At 34.8% G+C, this 22,548-nt stretch overlaps 1 protein-coding gene across 5 annotated transcripts in view; it reads left to right on the top strand.

Annotated features, from left to right (window-relative positions):
- The window catches only part of LOC126830089 (B-cell receptor CD22), a 44,377-nt gene that overhangs the window by 11,714 nt on the left and 10,115 nt on the right, over window positions 1-22,548 (top strand). For 2 of the 5 annotated variants that reach the window (XM_050560351.2, XM_050560350.2), the window contains exon 1: window positions 18,841-18,971. The exons of 1 other annotated variant lie outside the window; for it this stretch is intronic. In XM_050560351.2, the coding sequence (XP_050416308.2) occupies window positions 18,899-18,971 (73 nt within the window). In that variant the 5' untranslated portion in view covers window positions 18,841-18,898. Of the gene's footprint in view, window positions 1-6,253; window positions 6,422-7,862; window positions 8,163-8,502; window positions 8,569-9,662; window positions 10,056-10,400; window positions 10,503-11,028; window positions 11,063-11,483; window positions 11,537-12,082; window positions 12,199-12,520; window positions 15,543-18,840; window positions 18,972-22,548 lie in introns of those variants that run through there. 2 more of the 5 variants (XM_056102726.1, XM_050560353.2) reach the window with 2 other exon arrangements.

The raw sequence follows: 22,548 nt of genomic DNA, 5'->3' as shown, positions 1-22,548 counted from the left end.
TGAAAGTAAGTTAAATGCGTTTTAAATAAACAAATAACTTTTAGGTCATATATTTTTCATATTCACGTAACTTATAATTCGATATGACATAAATCCCCAATTATATTACACTATAATATTTGGTAGATGTGAATGGGGATTAAATTGTTTTTTTCATGGGGTTGACATGGATAAACCATGTTTGCATCCAAATATGAAGTGGTTTAGACATAATTCAATATCTTTTACCGAGGATTTTTTTCATGGCAGCCCAAAGCTGTATCATCAGCGCATAATCTGAATATGTTTGTCATTGTATCTTCCATATCATTTATGCAGACTAAGAAAATGAATTATCGCAAAGCGCAACCCTGGGGACTTCCTAACAACAAAGTTGTTTTAGGCGATCTATACTCTATCAAAAGCCGAAAAAATAAAGGACAATTTGTAGTCCTCGAAGTCAGTGACGACATGAAATATTCAAGAAGTTGGTGGACTATTGAGTGTTGTGGCCTGCATCCCGATTACAAACAGACTTGGTTTTTGGACTGAAAGAAGCTGTATCGATGCTTCAGTATTATGCGCTCGAAAAGTTTACTAACAGTGCTTGGGAGAGGGTTGGGTCTGTAGTTGGAATAGGCCGCAGTACAGAACAGTGGGTCGTTAATCCCCATTTTATTTCCATTCTGATCTAAAACTCGAACTCTTAATAAATTATTTCGGTGACATAAATAACACCAGCTAATACTGTATACATATTATATAAATTATTAGTATATGGGTAATGGACTTGGTTGACAAAATTCATAATTTAGAGTCAAGTCATCAATACACAGTCAGTGGTATCTGGTGTTGTGCTGGTTTCCAACCTGTGGCATAACATAGCTGAAATCGTTGTTTTTCTGTGACTTCTTCGATTTACTTACATTGTCAAAAATTAAGAAAAAGCAGTTCTCAAAATGAATATTGAAAATGACTTCGTTTTGTTTGAAAAATTACGTTTTTAGCTTGTGGACATTTTAGAAGACACAATTTATATCCGATTTTGGTAAAGCTTGAAATGTTTGTTTATAACCAACGGATCTTGGTTCCGTTCGATATTTGCGCACATTATGGCCCCTGGTTGTACATGTAGGTCACGCTTTTTTGTCCGATTTATAATACCGTTCGATTATATCAATGCGTGTTACACCATAATGACAGTTAAGTTCGAATTTCGTGAAAATCTAACCGAAACCGCCGGACAAAATGGTTGCTCCTCGTACACAAATAGTGTAAAAGTATGGTATATCAAGGTTGTGAAACCTAAGACATTTCGGGACTAACATATGGTTCAATTTTATTTCAATAATTCGCTTGTGCGTAGGTGTCTTTGGCAGTGGGAGGAAACCGGAAGACCCGGAGAAAATCCGAGAGGTTGGACAGGCGACCCTACTCCTTGACACGCACTACCGGGGAATCGAAACCACGCCAGTTGAGAGAGAAATAGGGTTTAACGCACACTCGATATAAATTCTAGGACATTTCGGGACTAACATATGGTTCAATTTTATTTCAATCATTCGCTTGCGCGTAGGGATTCTTTAGCAGTAGGAAGAAACCAGAGAACCCGGAGAAAACAGATCTTATGAAATATAGTCATGTATCAATATCTTAACACTTCACATCCTGTTTATGGATATTAAAGAATAATATGATAATATAGTTTTGTTCAAGTGCATACTTTTTTATGCAGAATAACTACATACTTTATATATTATGTTAAACGTCGTGCGATTGTGCTAATTCCCTCAGAGGTTAGAAAAAGAAGTTGACAAATACATGTTATTGATTATCAAGTATTTAACATAGATATTATTGTGATGAATAAATTATTTTTATAAATTGAAATGGAATATCTCTCTGAGACGTATCTTTAAATGATATGTAATTACATATGACCTACACGCGATGCATCGTTGAAGTTAGTGTGGTGAGCATGTAACAAGCGGTATATTATTCGGTTTGACTATATTCTGCGCAACATTTACGAGTCGATCTTTAAAGACGTAACTGAAACGAACCAATCGCAAACTTCACATGGACTGTAATGTCCTTACAGATCATAGCATGATCAATAAAAAAAACACGTAAATACGGGCGATATTTCACATCAAAAAACATGATAAAAAAATATGAGTATTTCTTGCTTTCTTGGTAAATACTAGTTTTTCAGTGTTTTTGTTTTATGCTGTTTTTAAGGTATTTTTCGGTAGTCTTATTTCTGTATATTTCGGTATTTGTCGTTATTGGGAATAGTAAATAAACTTTAACAGGGCGGCGAAAGCAATTAATAATTGTGGGGGCTACCATCCTACGTCCTTAGGCGATGGTCCCTGGATGGTCTTGGGGTCTAGATCACCGGAGACGCTTTCTGAGCGTTTTCTGGCTAATAAAATTACGCAGCAATGAAGTGAAATTGTAATAATCATAATAATAATAATTGTTTATTCAATATCCAAGGCCCTCGGCCCAAAGTACAAGGGATACAATGATTTACAAAAGAACATGAAAATATATACATAATTATAAATTATTATAAACTGTTGATATATTTACATCTTAATCCCATGCAACTATACACATAATTTGCTAGCTGAACCTGATTACAATTACACATACTAAGTTTAAAGGCATCAGTTACACTTAAATAATTGACATTTAAGGTTAATAGTGCATTTCTAATATCACTATATAAGGTACATTTCACAATAAAATGGATTTCATCTTCAATGTGAGATTCATTGACACAATTTTTACAGTACAGACAAATTCTGTTAACTCTGTCAGTACCAGTCCAACGACCTGTTTCAGTTGCAAGGTGATGATTTGAGCATCTAAATTTTGTCAGTGATATTTTATGTGCATTAATATGTACATCAGATAAATACGCTTCATATGAAAGGGAACATTTATAAGCCGAGTAGTTAGACAGTTTAGAACTATCTGCTATTTCACTACACCAGTTTTGAGAATTTACAACTTTTAAACGTTGCTTAAAGTTGCAATTTCAAATTTTTAAGTTATATTTTTAAAATTTATTAAAATAAAGCCTTAAAATAGATGGTATCCATAAACAGTCCTACCTTGTTAAAGAATAATCCTATTAATCCTATAATTCACTATTGCCAGCTGAGAAATTGGCAAAAATATCATTTTCAACTTTAAATTCCAACGTTGTAACATGGCTGCCCATGTTGTCAATGGGAAAACATGGGAGGTAATTGTGTTTTTATTTCCTGTGTCAACTATTTTTAAGGGTGGGAAATATTGCCCGGGTCATATAATAGTGAGTTAATAACCTATTGAGCAAAAGACATAGAAATAATTATGTTTTGACTTTCTAAGAAAATTTGAAATTCTCGCTTTAAATTGCCTTAAAAATACACTTTCGTCCCCAATGCATTGCTGCTCCCAAACTAATCCAAACACATGTGTATACAATATATTTCGAACTTTACTTGCCCACTTTATTCTTCCTGCATTGTCTAAAGATAATAACATGTTGTAACAGGCTTTGGGGTAACGGTCAGTTGGCATTTCTAACAGTTTTAACCCGTATTTAATAAGCTTTGTCATATAAGTAATATAAATAGGTTCTCGACCAAGTTCACCATACACAGCAGCATGTGAAGTTCTTGAATTTACATGAAGTATAAATTTCCAAAAGTTTAAATGTACATTTTCAATATTTTTTATATCAACAAATCCCCAAATTTCAAAGCCATAAGTTAAAATAGGTAAAATGAAGTGAAATTGTGTTTCTTTTCTAACTCCCTTATCATGAAAACACAGTCTATGGTGGTTTAATCCTGACAAATATATGCATAATAAGGCTGTGGATACTCTAGAGGTCACAACTTTTATCCGATTTTGCTGAAATTTACAATTAGCGCATATAAGACCCTCACTTCCTGGATTATGCCCCCTGATTGTACGAAGTAACAATTTTTATTTGTTTGTAAAAACCCTTTTAATTATTATCAGCTAACAATTTTTATCCGATATCAACGAAACTCGAAACATAGGTATTTCTCCCAAAGGTCAGAGCCCATATGGGATTCGTCCAAAGAATCCAAAAATGAAAACCCGAAGAAGATGCGTTGAGAAATAACCGAGATATGGACAATCTGGGATTATTACCATCCGTAAAACACTTCCTGTTCGTCAGAAATGAGCCAATTGATATTTAATAAATAGATCCACGGAGGTTAACAACATCTACGTTGACAGAATTATTGCACCATATACAGTTTTGGCTGCACAAACTGACTAAATCCCCCGCCCCTCCCGCCAATAAAATTAAATAATAAAAACACTCACAGAAACAATACGTAATGTATATTTGTTTAAAAAAAGTCCTGAGATCAGCATCCAGTTATTGTAATTGTATTAAAACAAGAATATCTTAAGAGATCAGCAGTAAAAATTTTTAAAGATGCATAATGCAAAACCTAAGAGCTATATCGACCTTTTGCCGGTCTCCTTTCTTGATTCAAATGATATTTTACATTATTATTTATACACTCATGTTCATAACAAACCCATAATCATCTCTAGGTTATCGGATGGCTGGGATATTAAATGGATTATAACACAGGCGTCATTTAATAATTCAACGTTAATATGTGTCATTGAGAATTTTATTGTCTTAACAGTACTTGACAATCGAGACAATCCAAGCTACATCTTTCCAAAACTTCAGAAACACATAACTTCGCCCAGATTAAAGTAATTTGACTTTCTCAATATAATATTCATTTAACATTATTTATTTATGAACTAGTACAGCACGAAAGGTCGGGGTTATTTTTATATAAATCTTACATAATGCATCTTTAAGTATTAAATATATGAATTGATAGACACAATAGACAGATATTAAAACCTGCTGAAGTCCCGGAAAGATTAGATTTAATAAAATATATTCATATTCCCATTTATTCAATATCCCTTTAAAGAGAGTTATTTTAATCTATACGGGTCAGGTATCGTTTAAACAAGCAAACATATTTCATATTCACTACATGTACATGTGAATGAGGTCTATCAAAAACTCGACCAAGTAACCGTTTTTGTTCTTTAATATTATTTGTCATACACAAATAACTTAACTTTTTTCTTTCCTCTTACTCATAACTCGTGCAATATACATATTACAATATGTAGGTTTCAGTTATCAACTTTTGTCTATTGCACAGAATATTTTCCGCCTGTCTGACCCAGGTACATATTACCAAACGATAAGTGACACTGGATAACCGTGTACAAGGCGGACGTTAAAAACTGAAAGTAAATGGGCGACATTTACAGAAAAGATGTTGTTAATTTTACTGATTTGTGTATATTCACTTCTAGTAACAGGTAGGCACCTCAGCATTTCATATTCTTTTTACTTAGGATATTAGCTTTGTTCTGGTCAAGTAGTGTCCAACGTGTTTTAACTTCTTGTATGGCAAGTTATTAGCTGATGTATTGGGGGTATATGAAGATGAATGATATATCACTCCCTTAGGCTACTATCAATATTTCGTCGGTGTGTTTATTAATGAATTTATGAATGTGGTATGTGTTGGTGTAGAACGCTTTCTCGCCTCCTACCTTAGTCCAGGATGTAGACCAATACAATTGGTATTGATATTCTATCATCCAGTATCTAAATGGAAGGTTGACAGATGACATAAAATGTGGTTTAACGTCGTACTCATCTGCGCCGACTGGGATAATGAAGACAGGCATACGCCATACTGTGTGCTATGAGTGAAATTATGTGCGGACACCGATACTACGACCTACTCATATTTCGAATTTCAAATTCCAACTGTCAAGGGTTACTTAACGGGCACATCCATTTGTACAAGGGTCCTCGGGTTATCGTCCCATCTGAAAGACCAGAATCTGTTCTTTGTCAGCCCCCCCCCCTCCTCTCCTGCACCACTGACAAGGGGAAACCACGCGAGAAAATCCCGACGAACTTACATGGCATACACACAGAACAAACCCGGTATCCAGCGTCTTTCTCATTGAACCACCCCTTCCTATAGATAGTGGTGAAACAACTGACAACATTAATTATAATGTGATCTTATATATAGACAAGAATTAATATAATTATTTTATCTGGTTTCAGTTAAATGTGAGTGTGACATAGTTACTGTACAAGTTTCCAAACAGGCTACATTAACATTTGATCGACCAAACAACCGTTCTATGATAGAAGTAATGCATAATAACAGATCAGTATTAGTTGGATCGACATTTTTAAAAAATACAAATTATAAAGTTATAAACCGTACCGAAGAACAGTTTCGTTTTAAAATAGTGAACGTGACTAGAAATGATGCTGGTATTTATAAAGGAGGACCAGTTGGTTCATTAGCATGTATACAACTCGTTGTAACAGGTAAATGTTATTATTATTATCATCACTTTAATCATCATGATCATTTACGTTTTTTCTATATTTCGGCAGAAAATTACTCAGTGTGAATTTGATTAAAAGCCAATGAAATTAAACGAACTTTAAAACGTGTACGTAATAGATCTACTAGTGGTACAATCTGAACAAAATTAGGATTCACAAGTATGTTATTATGTAATATTGTATTACCGTAGATAAGCCAGCAACATCTATACAAGCCCAACATCAACCGGATTTAAAGCATATTAAAGAAAATGGTGAATTAAAGGGGAAGATAAGTCTGACTTGTAATGCAACATCTACAACCACACGAACTGATCATAATTTAACTATGATATATAGATTCATAATAACACAACTTTATGGATTTACTACTTCTTGGTTTATTACATGCAACGTTTCAATACTCTTACAGGTATCTTTATCAAGCAATGATCAATAATGAATAACAACTCTACATTTATAGTACATCCATGAGTAAGAACCATTTAACAATAAAAACATAACATTAATTAAGACTATAACAACAAACATTTCCCTTTGAGTATGGCTTTACCATTTTTCTTCAATCTAAGGTGTTAAAAGTGGGGATTGAAGCCACCGCCTAAGCTAAAAAGCAATCAAAACCCATTAACCACACCATCAAATATTTAATATAACTAATTTCAATACATTATGCATAATTAGTTAGGTTGAACCCACCCCCTCTTGCTCATACATTTACCATATTATTATATAGAAATTTTTTTAATTATTGTTCCAATAGAACAAATAAATAAGTTATAGTAGCCCTTATAAATAATAGTTCCACTGATAAATAAAATTTTTAATTTCCACTCCACTGATACGAATAATAACTTATAGATCCACTCCACTGATAAAAAATTATTTTAATTTTTACTTCACTGATAATTGATACTTATGGTATCCTATTGTATAATACTTATAAATAGTTCCAATAATAGATAATAACTTGCTTAACAAAATAATTCATTCCATACATTAGAAATGGCTCTTCCATTGTCTTTATTCATTTTTGGTTTTTGTCTTCGGATTTCTAATGCTTCCCACAAAACTCTTTTCTTCCATACTTTAATATTTTTGGTAAGCACATTGGTGTTGTCCCATTCTATGTTATGGGTAGGATTGTTTATAATATGTTCGGCTACTGCAGATTTGTTTGGTTCCATACGTCTAGTTGCTGCTTTGTGTTCTTTGAGTCTCACTGATAATGATCGGCATGTTTCGCCTATGTAAATGGATTTGCAATCGCATTGGATCTGGTAAACTATACCCTTTGGGTCCACTGTTGGTATTTTTGTTCTCCCATGGGCGTTGATAAGTGATTTTAATGATATCCCCCCACTAAATGTTACATCTATTTACATCTTTTAGGATAAAAGATTTTTGGGATTTATTACAGATAAACCAAGTATAAGATTATCTCCAGAACAGCCAGTTCTACAACTAGTGAATGGTAAATTATTAGGGGAGATAAATCTGACTTGTAATGCAAGATCTAAAACCTTGCCAACTGATCATAATTTAACTATGATATATAGATGGTTTAAACATGGTATATCTTATGGTAATGGTAGAATACTACAAGATAGAGATGTTGATATAAATGATAAAGGAGATGATATAATCTGTATAGCTACAGATGATCGGGATTGTAAAACAATTTTACAAGATTTAAAGAATGGTTCTACATTGAAAACAGGCAAGTTCGTTTCTATTGTTTAAACACATTCTATTTGACACTTCCGTCAAAATAGTTCAGCAGTGTGCCTTGGTCATTTTGGTAAGGCATTGAGTCAGTCAAAGTTGAACATTTTTAATAAACTGCAGTAATAAATAGCTATTTTACTTCCCATTCCTTGGAAACATCTCTGTCACTATCGTATCAACATTGCCACCGTAGAAATTTCCAACGAGAAAAAAGTTGTAGCTATTTGTTTTTAGATGTATGAATTTCTACGTGCTTTGGTATGTTGAGATCTGATTTTGATTCATCCCATTAATTTAGTTATGAAATGATTTTATATTTTCCATTCCTATAGTTACCACAGATAAAGAATGTAAAGATGTAGTAGGTGTTTCAGAAGTGTTTACTATTCAACCGCTGTGTGAGTTTTATTTACATTTGTATTTAATATATATATTTTTTTATGTACACTATAATATATTGTTATTTGTGTACACTATATATATTGTTATTTGTGCACACTATATATATTGTTATTTGTGTACACTATATATATATATTGTTATTTGTTTACACTACACATACTTCAATGTGATAAATCCCATTCAACAAACTGTCGTAACAAATTATAACAGTTAATAACGTGAACTTTCTATCAACATAACCGACAAACTAATGTGCGGAACTGGGTTAATTTTGTCACATGTATGTTTATTTAAAGGCTCTCGTCCATTAATTGGGGTCCGAAACTTCATCGCCAGTTGTTGAGGTAGGGGAGGGATTTTGTACACGATATATATTGTTATCTGTTTACACTATATATATTGTTATTTGTGTACACTATATATATATTGTTATTTGTGTACACTATATATATTGTTATTTGTGTACACTATATATATTGTTATTTGTGCACATTATATAAAAGTTGAAATGATTGTGGGTATTGCTTAAAGGTCAAAATGACCAGTTGGGTTCCACAATCACAGTTCAAGTCTCGATGGGCCATTTTAAGCAACATGAATCACTTGCAAGTTATAATATTGTAATAGATGAACCTCTATTAGACATATTAGTCCACAAACGATTCAATTCCGTTCAGTATTCACAAAGAAGCGGATTGAAATTTCATCGATCTATGCTTCTCGTTATGCTTGTCGCCATTTTGTTGTCCACGAGAATTAAATAATAGGTCTGTTTTCAATACGATAAAATCCAGACAGGGACATTTTCTCGAGTTGACTTTTTGTGTTGATAAACACAACCAAACCTCACCACTACTATCTGATACGTACAGTTTATATTATAAAAATATTACTAATTTAATATACCCAGTCATCAGACGTATCAGTGATCATATGTAAGTAATTTAATGCATATAATTATATAGTATCAATATATATAGTATGTAAACATATTGTTGACTCATTAAGTAATAAAATATTGTTTTACAGATAGGCCATATTATGATATTCCATTAATCTATGATTACCAAACCTTATAATTATATTACAGATGGACCATATGATATACAATTAATCTATGATGATACAAATCTAAAACCTGGTGAAGAAATAACGAAACGTGTAGGAGAGGAATTAACAGTTAATTGTACGAGTGATTGTAATCCAGCATGTAATATCAGTTGGTGTAAAGATGGGAAGATGCCGAGTTCTAATCAACAACTCAATCTACCAGATGTACAAGAATCAGATGATGGGGTTTATACATGCACAGTATACAATATACATGGTACCAAAAATGTATCCTTTACACTATCTACCAATCCACCTTCTATTAAAACGACGACAGCCATGGAAATAACAACTATTGAACACCAAACAAACAGCGATAATACACCAAACAGCGATAATACACCAAACAGCGATAATACACATGCCAGCGAAGGTCTGTTATTTTGCTTCTAGTTTTACTATAAACTAAGAAAAACAATAATTAGTCCGGTGGCTGAAAGGGGCGGATGGAATCGCCACCCCAGCTGTGAATTTATGAGACCAAGTTTTTCTAGACCAGTTTTTTGCATAGATTCCGAATCTAGGTGGTGATCATGCGTTTGAGGGGGCGTTTTCGAGAAAGCTAAATCTTACGTAAATCATTTTTAAAGTTAGGTTAGTATTAATGTACGTATGTTAATTTAAGTTCATGTGAGTGAGTTTATTACTTTAGGGAACAATTCTAACACATCCAGTTGCGTAACTGGTAAACTAAGATATAGAATATTTTATTTGATAGGTAATCAACAGTTAATAATTGGATTAACAATTGGTGTAGTAATACTGGCGATTATTGTAAGTGTGTTAATAGTTGTGTTTATCTGTATGAAGATTAGAAACGGTAAGATCATTATTACCCTTTTGTGGTACAACAAAAATAATGTGTACAATAAAACATAACGTCCAAATAGCCCATCTACCGACTTCTACTGCTAGGGACCTCCTCTGCTCAACTATTTACATCTTGAATTGCCTATCTAACGACTTGTACTGCTCAGCTACTGCTATTGCTCAGCTATCGACCTGTTGGCCGACAACCCAATTAGATTCGGACACTACAGAACTGACACTTACTTCCAAACCATGTTTGGCAATCACTGTTTGATAAGTCAACTACCCAACGGTTGTTAAATAGTGTAAAGTAATAAATTAAATTAGTTTCAGTTGTTCCTTTTACTTTCGTCGATAAAATATCATTAACAAGACCAAAGATTTGTATAAACAGCAAACAATTTTTTCACCTGAGAAGAAAATAAAATTCAGTCATTTAACAAAGAAAATCTAAACAGGCGTAAAGCATGTATATGTTTAATGTGATGTGATGTTCTTATTTCATTTTATTCTATTTTATTTTGTATATTTTCTAGTCCCTGGGGGCTACACGAAGAACCAAAAGAGAAGGTAAATACAATGTTTATAAATAAACATATTATGATCATCACTTCATATTATCATTTTATATCATCATCACTTTATATTACAATCATTTTGAATTATTATTATTTGTATTATTATCAAATATAATTATTGAATTTATTTGCATCATTTCATTTTATTATCATTTTGAATTATTATCATTTTGTATTATATATTATTAATTGTCTGATCATCATTTTTTATTTTTATCAATTTATTTTTTATCAATTTATATTTTATATTATTTTTTTATATAATTATTAATTTATATTATTATGATTTATTTTATTATCATTTACATTATTATCATTTACATTATTCATTTTATATTATTATGATTTTTTTTATTGTTTGATGGCAAGTATCTTAATTAATATTATTACAATTTTATATGTTTTCATTTTAGAAAAAAGAAAAAATCTTGTGCACAGATGATTTATCCAGGATGGCACACCAACGGTAATCAAAATGTTTATCAATTGAATTAGAATGTGTCGTCAATTCTCGGTTAATATTTTATTTGTAAAAGTGACAAATTTTAAGTCAACAGTCAGCCAGCGAAATGCGTTATTGATTTAATATAAGGAGCATTAATGATAATTTGCAAACCATTTTCTGTTATAAACTAGGTTTATAGATTGACTAAGTAACGGGTTCGTTGCAGTATACAAGGGATTTGTTTAATATGCTGATAATCGCAAAATTAATAAACAAAAATAGTTGCATTGATTTTATTAGTTCTTTGCTTAGTATGTATGGCGAGAGTGAGAAACAATATAAATTACTGCTGATTCTTAAAGCGTGTAGCTGTATACTTTGAAAACTTAAAATATACGAACATGGGTCTGAAATTCTAATTGTTTTTTTTTTAAATTTCGAACCCTACAGATAAAACTGAGGTCGAGATTTAGCTTATTTAAACAATGTCCTAATGGCAAATCCTGTTTTAAGTTTAACGTTAACGCCTGTCGATTATTCAACATAATTATTTTATTTTTATTTCAGAAAATCAGCCTGATGATGAAGAAGGACTATTTGAGGCAATAGAGCTGCACCGTGGCGCCGCATTGGCTGATACTAAGCGTAATTCCGCTAAATTCAAATTAAGAGAGGCTCATAAAGTAAGTAAGAACAGAAAAATTAAAAGTGAAACTATAAAAATGATATTTATGAAATGAAAGTAAAAGGTATGAAAAAGTGAAACAGGTTTCTGAAATGTTTGGAATTGATAAAATTATGTATTTTTCCTTTCCCATATAAATAATCCTACAATATCCATGATAAAATATTTTTAATACGTCATGTTAAATAGCACAGAATACCTGTATGTTATTTAATATCATGGCTATATTCATAATGGGCTTAATTACGTCAAACCAATAAGGATATACTCAAGATGTCATTCGATTATTTAATATCGCAAAACATTTGTTTTATTTTCAGAATATAGAAGATTTAATTTATGCAGATTTAGATTTACAACTTTGTAATAATAACATTATTCATGGCCAGAAATATAAAATTATCTACGGAGTTATTGACTTTAACAAGATACCACCGCCACGCCCCTGTGGTTATGTGTCAGAAGAAGACTCTCCGTCTTCTTCATAGAGTATTCTTTCTGGAAATACATCATCATCTTCATCATAATCTGGTTTATTTACTGTTGGTATATATTGCAAATACTTGTTTAGAAATGGTTCACCGGGATTTTCCGACGTGGTTTCCCCTTGTCAGTGGTGCAGAACGGAGGGCCTGACGAGGACAGCTGTCTAGTCCTTCGGATGAGACGAAAAAACGTGGTCCCGTGTATATATTGGAATGCACGTAAAAGATCCCCTGGCAGTTGGAATTCGATATAAGAGTAGGCGATAGTGCCGTTGTCCGGGCAAAATTTCCCTCATAGCACACTGTATGGCGTATGCCCGTCTTCATTAGCCCAGTATAGGAGCAGAACAGTAGGACGTTAAACCCCATTTCATTTCATTTGTTTAGAAATGAGATATATGAAACAATTCTTAAAATGTTAAATTCAATACAGGCATACATTTTTGTTGTGCATGGATATATTAATAAAATGACTTGAACTATTTGGGTAAAAACTAAAAATATCGATTTATACGTTGATTTTTTTTTTTGGGGGGGGGGGGGTGGCAGAGGGAGTTTATGTATGGCTTTTATAACATGTTTTGTCATATAGTTTACCGTTATAGCATATAGCTTGCCGTTATAACATATAGCTTGCCGTTATTACATATAGTCACCATTACTAGCTTGTATATATGGACTAGGTTAATTTGTATTATTATTGTGCATTTATTCTAATAGCATACAAGTTATATTATTGTAGAAAGTGTTGTTAATATTGTATAAACGGGAAAACTCTAGACAATTATCAGTGAAATACGGTTTAACATGGGTCGTGTTTGGGTTGATACATATCCTGGAGAGACTAGTGTTTTAGGAACACTGAAAACTCAACACACCAAAGACTCCTTTTATCGGTGTGGAACGTCACATGTATGCGTATTGTTCTTGATGTACATACCCGGTAATGACATTATTTTTGCAAAGCTCACAGAGGAACGAAAAGTACTTTTAAAATATTACAAAACCACTGTTGAAATCAGTTTGTGTCGGCAAACTTTAAAAAATTTTATCGTTCACCGTGACACAAAGTAGTGTAGCTGTACGGTTGTGCTAATAGTATTTTGGATAATATATCTGACAATGACCGAAAAGATACTTTAAAAGATTATTAAACCAGTGTTGAAATCAGTTTGTGTGGACATACCTTTTATCTTTTCATCGTTTACCGTGAAACAAAGTAGTGCAGCTTTACGGTTATGCTAATATACTATTCAAAAAAAGTAGGGGATATTTGATTTTTAAGTGTTATTAAAGTCACCTAATGAAACTGACGAAGAAACAAATGACAAAATGAAATGAAGTTCACATTCATCGATTTATTCTAAATGATCGTTAGACTAAGTAAGGCACAGACTGACCATTATAAGGGTAAAATGATACCCGGGGTCAAACAGGAAAGTTACCACAGCATCACAACCAAGTCAGTAACGGGTAAATCCTCCTCTGTTTGCCAAACAAGCATTGATCCGACGTGGCATACTCTTAATGAGACGTCTAAGGTCATTTTGGTCCGGATTGTCCCATTCCTGTTGCAACGCAGCAGCAAGTTCTTGGACATTGGCAGGACGTTGTTGACGTTGACGTAACCTCTGTCCAAGCATGTCCCAGACATGCTCGATGGGGGAGAGGTCGGGACTCAGTGCTGGCCAAGGTAATGTGGTGATGTTCTGTTGTTGGAGGTAACCTGTAACGATCCTGGCCCTGTGACATCTTGCGTTGTCATCCTGGAAGATGAAACGGCGGCCATGACGTCGTGCGAACGGCACAACATGGACTGCCAAGATGTTGTCCCGGTAGTACTGGCCTGTAACACGCCCTGCAACAACATGTAAAGCCGTTCTTCCAGCAACAGTGATGCCTCCCCACACCATAACAGAACCAGCCCCAAATCGATCATGTCTGATGACGTTAACGTCTTGGAAGCGCTCGTTTCGACGACGCCACACCCTCCTACGTCTGTCCAAAAAATCAACAGTGAACCTTGACTCATCTGAAAACATCACATTGCTCCAGCGTCGATTATCCCAGTGTTGACGATCCCTACACCAACGACGTCTTGCCTGAATGTGATGATCTCTCAAACAAGGGATCACGCGAGGACGTCGGGCGCGAAGGTGACCCCTATGCAGTCGAATCCGAATCGTCTGGCCACTCACTCTCACACCAGTGTCTGTTTGAAGACGAGCACTGATCTGATTTGCTGTGATGACACGATTTCTCAAGGCCAAGGTACGGATAAATCGATCCTGGGCTTGAGTTGTCGCCCTTGGTCGACCTGAGCGTGGTCTGTCCTGTACAGATTGTGTATCACGGTATCTGGACCATAGCCTGCTTATGACAGACTGAGAAACATTCATCGTCCGCGCCACAACCGCCTGTGTTGTGCCGATCTGTAGCATGCCAAGGGCACGTAACCTTTCATTTTGGGTAAGCCGACGCATATCAAAATTTGTTTTCTGGTCACTAAAACAATTAAACTGATGTTTCCACTCTGGAATTCAATGCCACAATGACTGTAACATTCAAAGTCAGAGTCGTGCAAATCTTGGGTTGGACCCCCATGATGATCCCAAGCATCACCTGCATTCCATTCGGTAGCTATTGGTGCGTTTGGGCGTCACATGTAACTGGAAATGTTTCTTCTGTTAGGTTCTATAGTGACTTTTTTCGTAGTCATTTGCATATTTTAGTATTATGCCCCCAAAATCAAATATCCCCTACTTTTTTTTAATAGTATATTTTGGGATGTATATTATTTCTGACCATGAGCGAAAAAGTACTTTAAAATGTTATCATTAAACCAGTGTTGAAATCAGTTTGCGTTGGCATATCATTTATCGTTTAGTCGATTACAATACCAAGCAGGGTAGTGCAAATATTTTCTATAATATGGTTAGTGAGTAAGCACTTTAGACACCGAGTCACCGTCTTGACATTACTGACGCAAGATGAATGTCTCAGAAAACTCTCACACGTTATATTTCGATGTCATCGTAACAAAGCAAAGGAATCTCTGGTCTGGTATAACAAAGGTAATAAAGTGAATCATATACCAACCCACTTCCCCTTCGTTATGTGCAAGTGAATGGTTACGGAAGGGCTGATATCACCGCCAAGAAGAAAAAAAAGAAATCCTAATTCCTTTGATGTAAACCCTCGACACAGATGTTAAAAGCTGCAATTAAAGTAAGCGTAGCCTTTCATGTAAACCACTTAATTAAAGTAAATGTAGCTCTGTTTAAATGTAGTGAAGGGTTACTTTCTACCAAGTAGCTTTGGATTTTAACACCCAGGGCGAGACCACCTCTTCCAAGAGAGAGGGAGAAAGAGAGAGAGGGTTTAATGTCCACTCAACACAAACTATATGAATTGCACGTAGGGGCTTTAGCTGTGGGAGGACCCGGAGAAAACCAACGAGATTGGACAGGCGAATCTACAACCACACCAATTGACTCAAGTGATTTCACGCGCACGAGTTAAACCACTAGGCGACCCACCCCCACAAACAGCTCCGACTGGGCTAATGAAGTGTGTTATGAGGGACATTTTGTCCGGGCAGCGGCACTATGGCCTACTCTTATATCGAATTCCATCTGCCAAGGGATCTTTTACGTGTACGCCAATGTATACATGGGACCTCGAATGACTAGACAGCTGCCATTGCCAGGCCCTTTGTCTTGCACCACTGACAAGGGGGAACAACGTCGGAAAATCCCGATGAACTTTCTCGGCCAATGCAGGGATCGAACACGCGACCTCCAGGCTAGCGAGCCAGCGTCTTACCCACTGAGCCACCGTGGCTCCTTGACCGATCAAAGATGTATGACTAAGTATGACAGGCATACACGCGATCAAAGATATATGCATAGGTTTTATTTTGGGTCATGTTAAATTTAATGCATCACAAGCCATGATTTCATATTAGACACGCAAAAGACATAGCTCCTTTAGTAAATCCTATATATCCGGCTTTATTTGCTATTGTGAGTCATAATACAGTCTTTATTCATTCGATGACAAACTATCAAACGTGACCTAATTCAATTGTTATATTTATGATTATGTGATCCTGGCGTGCACAAAAATTGATACATTGGTTGCATTATTATTCATCTGTACAGAAAACATCCCCTCTTGTCCGTAAAGGCCTACGCATACTAATATTTTGTCGCCGAAAGCCCGACTTCTGTAGAACACAAAACACCGATTTTCGATCACAGACAATTAATAGTCCTGTCAGGCTCGACAATTTCCTATTATTGTTATCGTTAAGCCTGGACAAAAAACACATGTCAAAGTCTTAATGGGAGATGCTAATTGTAGGTCTTGGGGAGTGAAATGTAAAATGTAAGTTCAGTCTTCTAAAAAGGGTTAGGGTTAGTATTCCCCAAAATATTCATTTATATTGTGGATTCCAGAAATTCCCGAACCTACTCGACCGACCTATAATTTGGGAATACTAACCCTAACCCTTTTAAGAGGAGTAAAGTTTAAATTGGATCCAAGTTCAGTCTTCTAAAAAGGGTTGGGGTTAGTATTCCCCAAAATATTCATTTATATTGTGGATTCCGGAAATTCCCGAACCTACCCAACCTACCTATAGTTTGGGAATACTAACCCTAACCCTTTTAAGGGGAGTAAAAGGTAAATCGGATCCAAGTTCAATCTTCTAAAAAGGGTTATTTATATTGTGGATTCCGGAAATTCCCGAACCTACCCAACCGACCTATAATTAGCATCTCTTTGATTTATTAGCGAGAGAATGGAAATACTCGATTGATGAGGCAATGTGACTATAAATGTTTAGTAAGCATATGTACAAGCCAGGACATAAGGCACTTGTCTTCGCCATAAGGCATCTCTCTCAGATATAAGGCACCTCTCTCAGAAATAAGACAACTCTCTCAGAAATAAAGCACCTATCTCAAATATGACCAGGCACGAATTATTACACAATTTTAAAGAATTTTAATATCAAGAGCCCATATTTTCCAGGTAAGATAACCACGTCACTACTGATTGGAATGGACCAATAGTTCACGTTTGTAATGTTGTATTTGGAAGACTGTGGATACTATTGAGTTAGAGCTTTACGTCATTTAATTTAGTATCTTGTTTTTTGATTCCAAGTTTATACGTGACAGGGAGTAGGAGGCTTACAATAAAGATTTCGTGAAGAAATATCCCATTTAACATCATCACTTAAAGTTGGCAGTTCTCACTATAATAGTTAAAAACTAGATAACGTAAAGGCAATTTGCTGAAAATTTCATTCAAATTGATCCACTATGAACCGAAAACTAAGCGAATGAAATTTCTGCCTAGCCTCGGTCATCATAACTAAAGTCAGTACGATAAACAGCATAGACTCAATTATCTATTTAATCGTTTAATCGAGAAGGAAAGTTATGCAGTAAATCGGCTCACAATCCACTTAAGATCGCAGGCTAGCGATGCCATCTAGAGTTGATTATGGTCTGGATAAGTTAATTAATGTCTAATTAATAATTTAGATAACATTTCAGGCCTAAAGAAAGACCTGCAATAGACAGATTTAGCTCTTGCATAATGTATGTTTAATGACCCCCCTCCCCCACACACACACACAGACACAGACACCACGCCTTATCTAATTTCTGCACTAACTGTATATTGACTTATTGGGAGATGGTAATTGTAGGCCTTGGGAAGGTTCGTGATTTTCCGGAGTCCACAATGATTTTTATAAAATGAGTATTTTTGGAATACTAACCCTAACCCTTTTAAGAGGAGTAAAGTGTAAATTGGATCCAAGTTTAGTCTTCTAAAAAGGGTTAGGGTTAGTATTCCCCGAAATATTCATTTATAAAAAGCGACCATTGTGGATTCCGGAAATTCCCGAACCTACCCAATCGGCCTATAATTAGCAGCATCTCCCTGATGTATTAGCGAGTGAATGGAAATACTCGCTTGATGGGTCAATATGACTATAAATGTTTAGTAAGTGTGGGAACACCACACCACACTACGCATAACACTATATACTATTACTACATGAGATAATACATGATGAGCTATAATTATAGAAAGGTCATACGTGACGTTGAGACTTGTTTTTTCACTAACGTCTGGTATACACGAGACTATATAAAGGTGTACGATGTAGTTTGTTGTGTTTAGTGTAGTTTATATATGTATATGTATGATATATCAATGTTGCTGTTTATATACCCAATCCTTCTGTTATTTACTGCCTCCGATACAGGTAAATATGTCTTTAGTGTGTAATAGTCCCCGATATAATCTAGTGTATTGAATACGGTGGTTTTAACCTAACTGTATAACCTGACCTAGTAGTAGATGTATGGTGTAATAATAATATAGTTAGTTATATGCCGAGCTATGTACAAATAACTCAGTCACCCACTCAGTTCATATAAAGTCCTTAACAATATATTCTTAATTTCTCTGACTAAATTAACTATTTATATTTCAGTTAGAAATCCCACAATACACCCCCCCCCCTTCCGCGTGTACAATTGTATACAATATTATCAGGGTTAATCTTATCGTTTTGTTATCAAACCGAAACTAATACTTCCGTGTATAAAAACGGTAATAATCTCCATATTTAACTAGAAAATGATTTACTATTTAAAGGATTGTCAATGTCATGTATTACTTTCTCTGACTGTTGAAATGAGAGAGAGAGAGAGAGAGAAATGGGGTTTAACGTCCACTCGACACAAACTAGGTCATTTCGGGACTAACATGGTTTAATTTTATTTACATAATTCGCTTGCGCGTAAGCGTCTTTAGCAGTGGGAGGAAACCGGAGGACCCAAAGAAAACCCACGAGGTTGGACAGGCGACCCTACTCCTTGCCACGTACAACCGGGGATTCGAAACCACGCCAGTCGACTCAATGACAGACTTTATGATACAGCGCGCGCACGCTACCATTCAGCCATCCAACCCCCCCCCCCCCCCTGACTCTTGAATGATTTTTATGTTTATGTTTTGTTATCACAAGTTAAAATAGCACCATTAGTTTGATTCACAGTATATTTAGTTGAATCGCAGTCTATTTAGTTGAATCGCAGTTTAACAATTACCAGATTTAATAGTAAAATTTTAAACTTGGTAGAAAATAGATAACAGGGTTAGGGCAGGGTTGTGGATTAGGGTTAGGGTAAGGCTTAGGCTTAGGCTTAGGGCTAGGTCTTGGGTTAGGGTTAGGGTTAGTGCCATTTGTTTCCCAATTCTGTAGATAGTACATTAGAACAAAATATTCAATAATGAATGTTCAATAACAAATCTGTAATTTTATTACGATTATAAGACATTACATTTTGTTTCCCATCGCAATTCGACCATTGTCTCTCTATGTAATTTGTATATTTATCAGGTCAAATAATTATTTTTAACTATTTTAAGGCAATCTTCATCGCGAATCCAATTGAAATGCTGACCCACCTCATCGCCCCATTGCCTTAATGACTGCACAAGATTTACAGTAATTCACTTGTGTCGACTGGTATTTATAATGTGAAACTATTACACGATATGTACTTCCTTATCGTCATCATGGAGGAAATAAATACTTAAAAAAATCTGCCCTGGTTTAATATTATTTACATGACTCACTATCCAATATTGAACGTTAAGAGAGTTAAAATTTAACGTCGGTAATAAGATAATTATCCTACAGTGTTATTTCAATAGGACACATGCATTAGCACTGGGATGATAGCGGAGTACCCGGAAAAAACGCGCGAAGTTGGACAGGCGATATTACTCCTTGTGATGTTTAAGCTTTTGACCGAAAGCACACCACCTGCCTCAGTGACAGACATTATGATGTTTAAACGCTCGCGTTATACCACTCGACACTTAACGCCCCCACTACATTTCAATGCGTTTAATACAACAGTCCCCTAGTACAAACTATAGACCTGAAATGAAAGTATGTCTCATTTGAACTCACTATAACATTAAATAATATTACATCAGTCTTAGCTAGACGTCATACTTTTCGTGGCAATTTTAAATCTTCTTCGCGAGGGGTAAAACACAAGGATACGATAATCATGTTTTCTGATCATTATTAAGAGTTACTATCTCAATAAAAAAAAATCTAAAAGAAAACTTCTAAAATACAGCTTCTTCCGTTGTTAATCTCCCTGTTTACATTTAAACTTCCGATTGCCTTCCCGACCATTCCGATAAATGGGCTATAATATATTTAAAGGGTGTATAGCTCTATTCTATGGAACCTTAAAATAAACGAAAGTGGGTCTAAAGCCCATATTAATGTAATAATTGATTTATTTATTAACTATTTTATTGTAATTTCTAATCAATTATGTTCGATGATATGGGCGAACAGCCCAAATTGAACGACAGTCGTTTGCACTTGCCTAATGAACTTAAGTACTTCAGCATTGTCTTGAGAGACATAATTTTCTTTGTACATTACAAATGATCGAGACGTGTTCTGATTTTAAAATGTTTACCATGTCTTAAAAATTTGGTATCAGGATCCATATTTTCACATCAACATAACGACATCAACAGGAATTGAAACGGACTAATATTGAATTTAATTCGTGTTTTATATTTCGCACTTCTGGATAATATTGAGTTAGAGGTTTAGCTCCTTTAACAATATCCAATATACACGAGTTTTAATGTTACGTCATCTGTATATATTAAAACATATCATCAACATTATAATTGTATTCCCTGGTTTTCCAGTTTATTTTTAAAATAAATTTATGTAGATAAATGGGAAACTCTCGGTAGTCAGCCTTAACAAAAAAATGGTTTATATATAATTAATATGTACTGGCGGAGAGAGCTTTAGGTCATGTCCAAAATGTTAATCCCCATACCTGAATTTTAATTAATTTGCTCATATATAGCAAATATATTATTAAATTGTATTTTCATAAGCACCAAATTGTTTTTCAAGTAAGTCAAGTAAGTAAGTGCTCTCTCTCTCTCTCTCTCTCTCTCTCTCTCTCTCTCACCGAGCCACCGCAACTGTTCCAACAAACCGTGGATTACCTGGTCCAAAACCAGAAACCATGCAAACTTTATTTATTTAATTTTATTAATACATCATCCATTCTCATACCATTACTTCTGGATATACGAACGGCATTCATTAAAATTGTGTTTCAGATGGATTTACAAACGACATTCATTAAACTTGTGTCTCAGATAGATATATGAACGACATTCATTAAAAGTTTGTCTCAGTTGGATAAACGAACGGCATTCATTAATCAGATACGGCATTCAATAATATTGTGTCTCAGATGGATATACGAACAGTATTCATTAAACTTTTGTCTCAGTTGGATATACGAGCGGCATTCGTTAGTATTGTATCTCAGATGGATATAAGAAAGGCATTCGTTAATATTGTGTCTTTGATAGACATACAGCAGACATCCATTAAAATTATGTCTCATGCAGATGGACATACGAAAGGATTCACTAATAGTGTTTCCCGGATATACGTAGGAACAGCATTCACCACCGCGTGTCTCGGACTGATATACGAACGATATTCTACACGTTGGTATCTCAGATGGATATACGAACGACATCCCATCACGGCATGTCGCAGATAGACATACAAACGACATTCATCATGTTGTCTGTCGGATGGACAATATCCACCACGGTTAAAGTCTTTGAACGTCATTTGGAAACTGTAATATTTCGAAAGTTGACTATCTGGAATATCAGTCAGCAATGGTTCAATTCGTTACGATGTATTGAAAATTTCACAACATTCAGCTCCCTCTGCAGACGAAACTACCATATATATT

This window comes from Patella vulgata, chromosome 8, assembly GCF_932274485.2.
Source record: "Patella vulgata chromosome 8, xgPatVulg1.2, whole genome shotgun sequence".
Taxonomy (NCBI): Eukaryota; Metazoa; Mollusca; class Gastropoda; family Patellidae; genus Patella; species Patella vulgata.
Note: the sequence above shows the minus strand (reverse complement) of the source record. Positions and strands in the feature narration are given on the sequence as shown.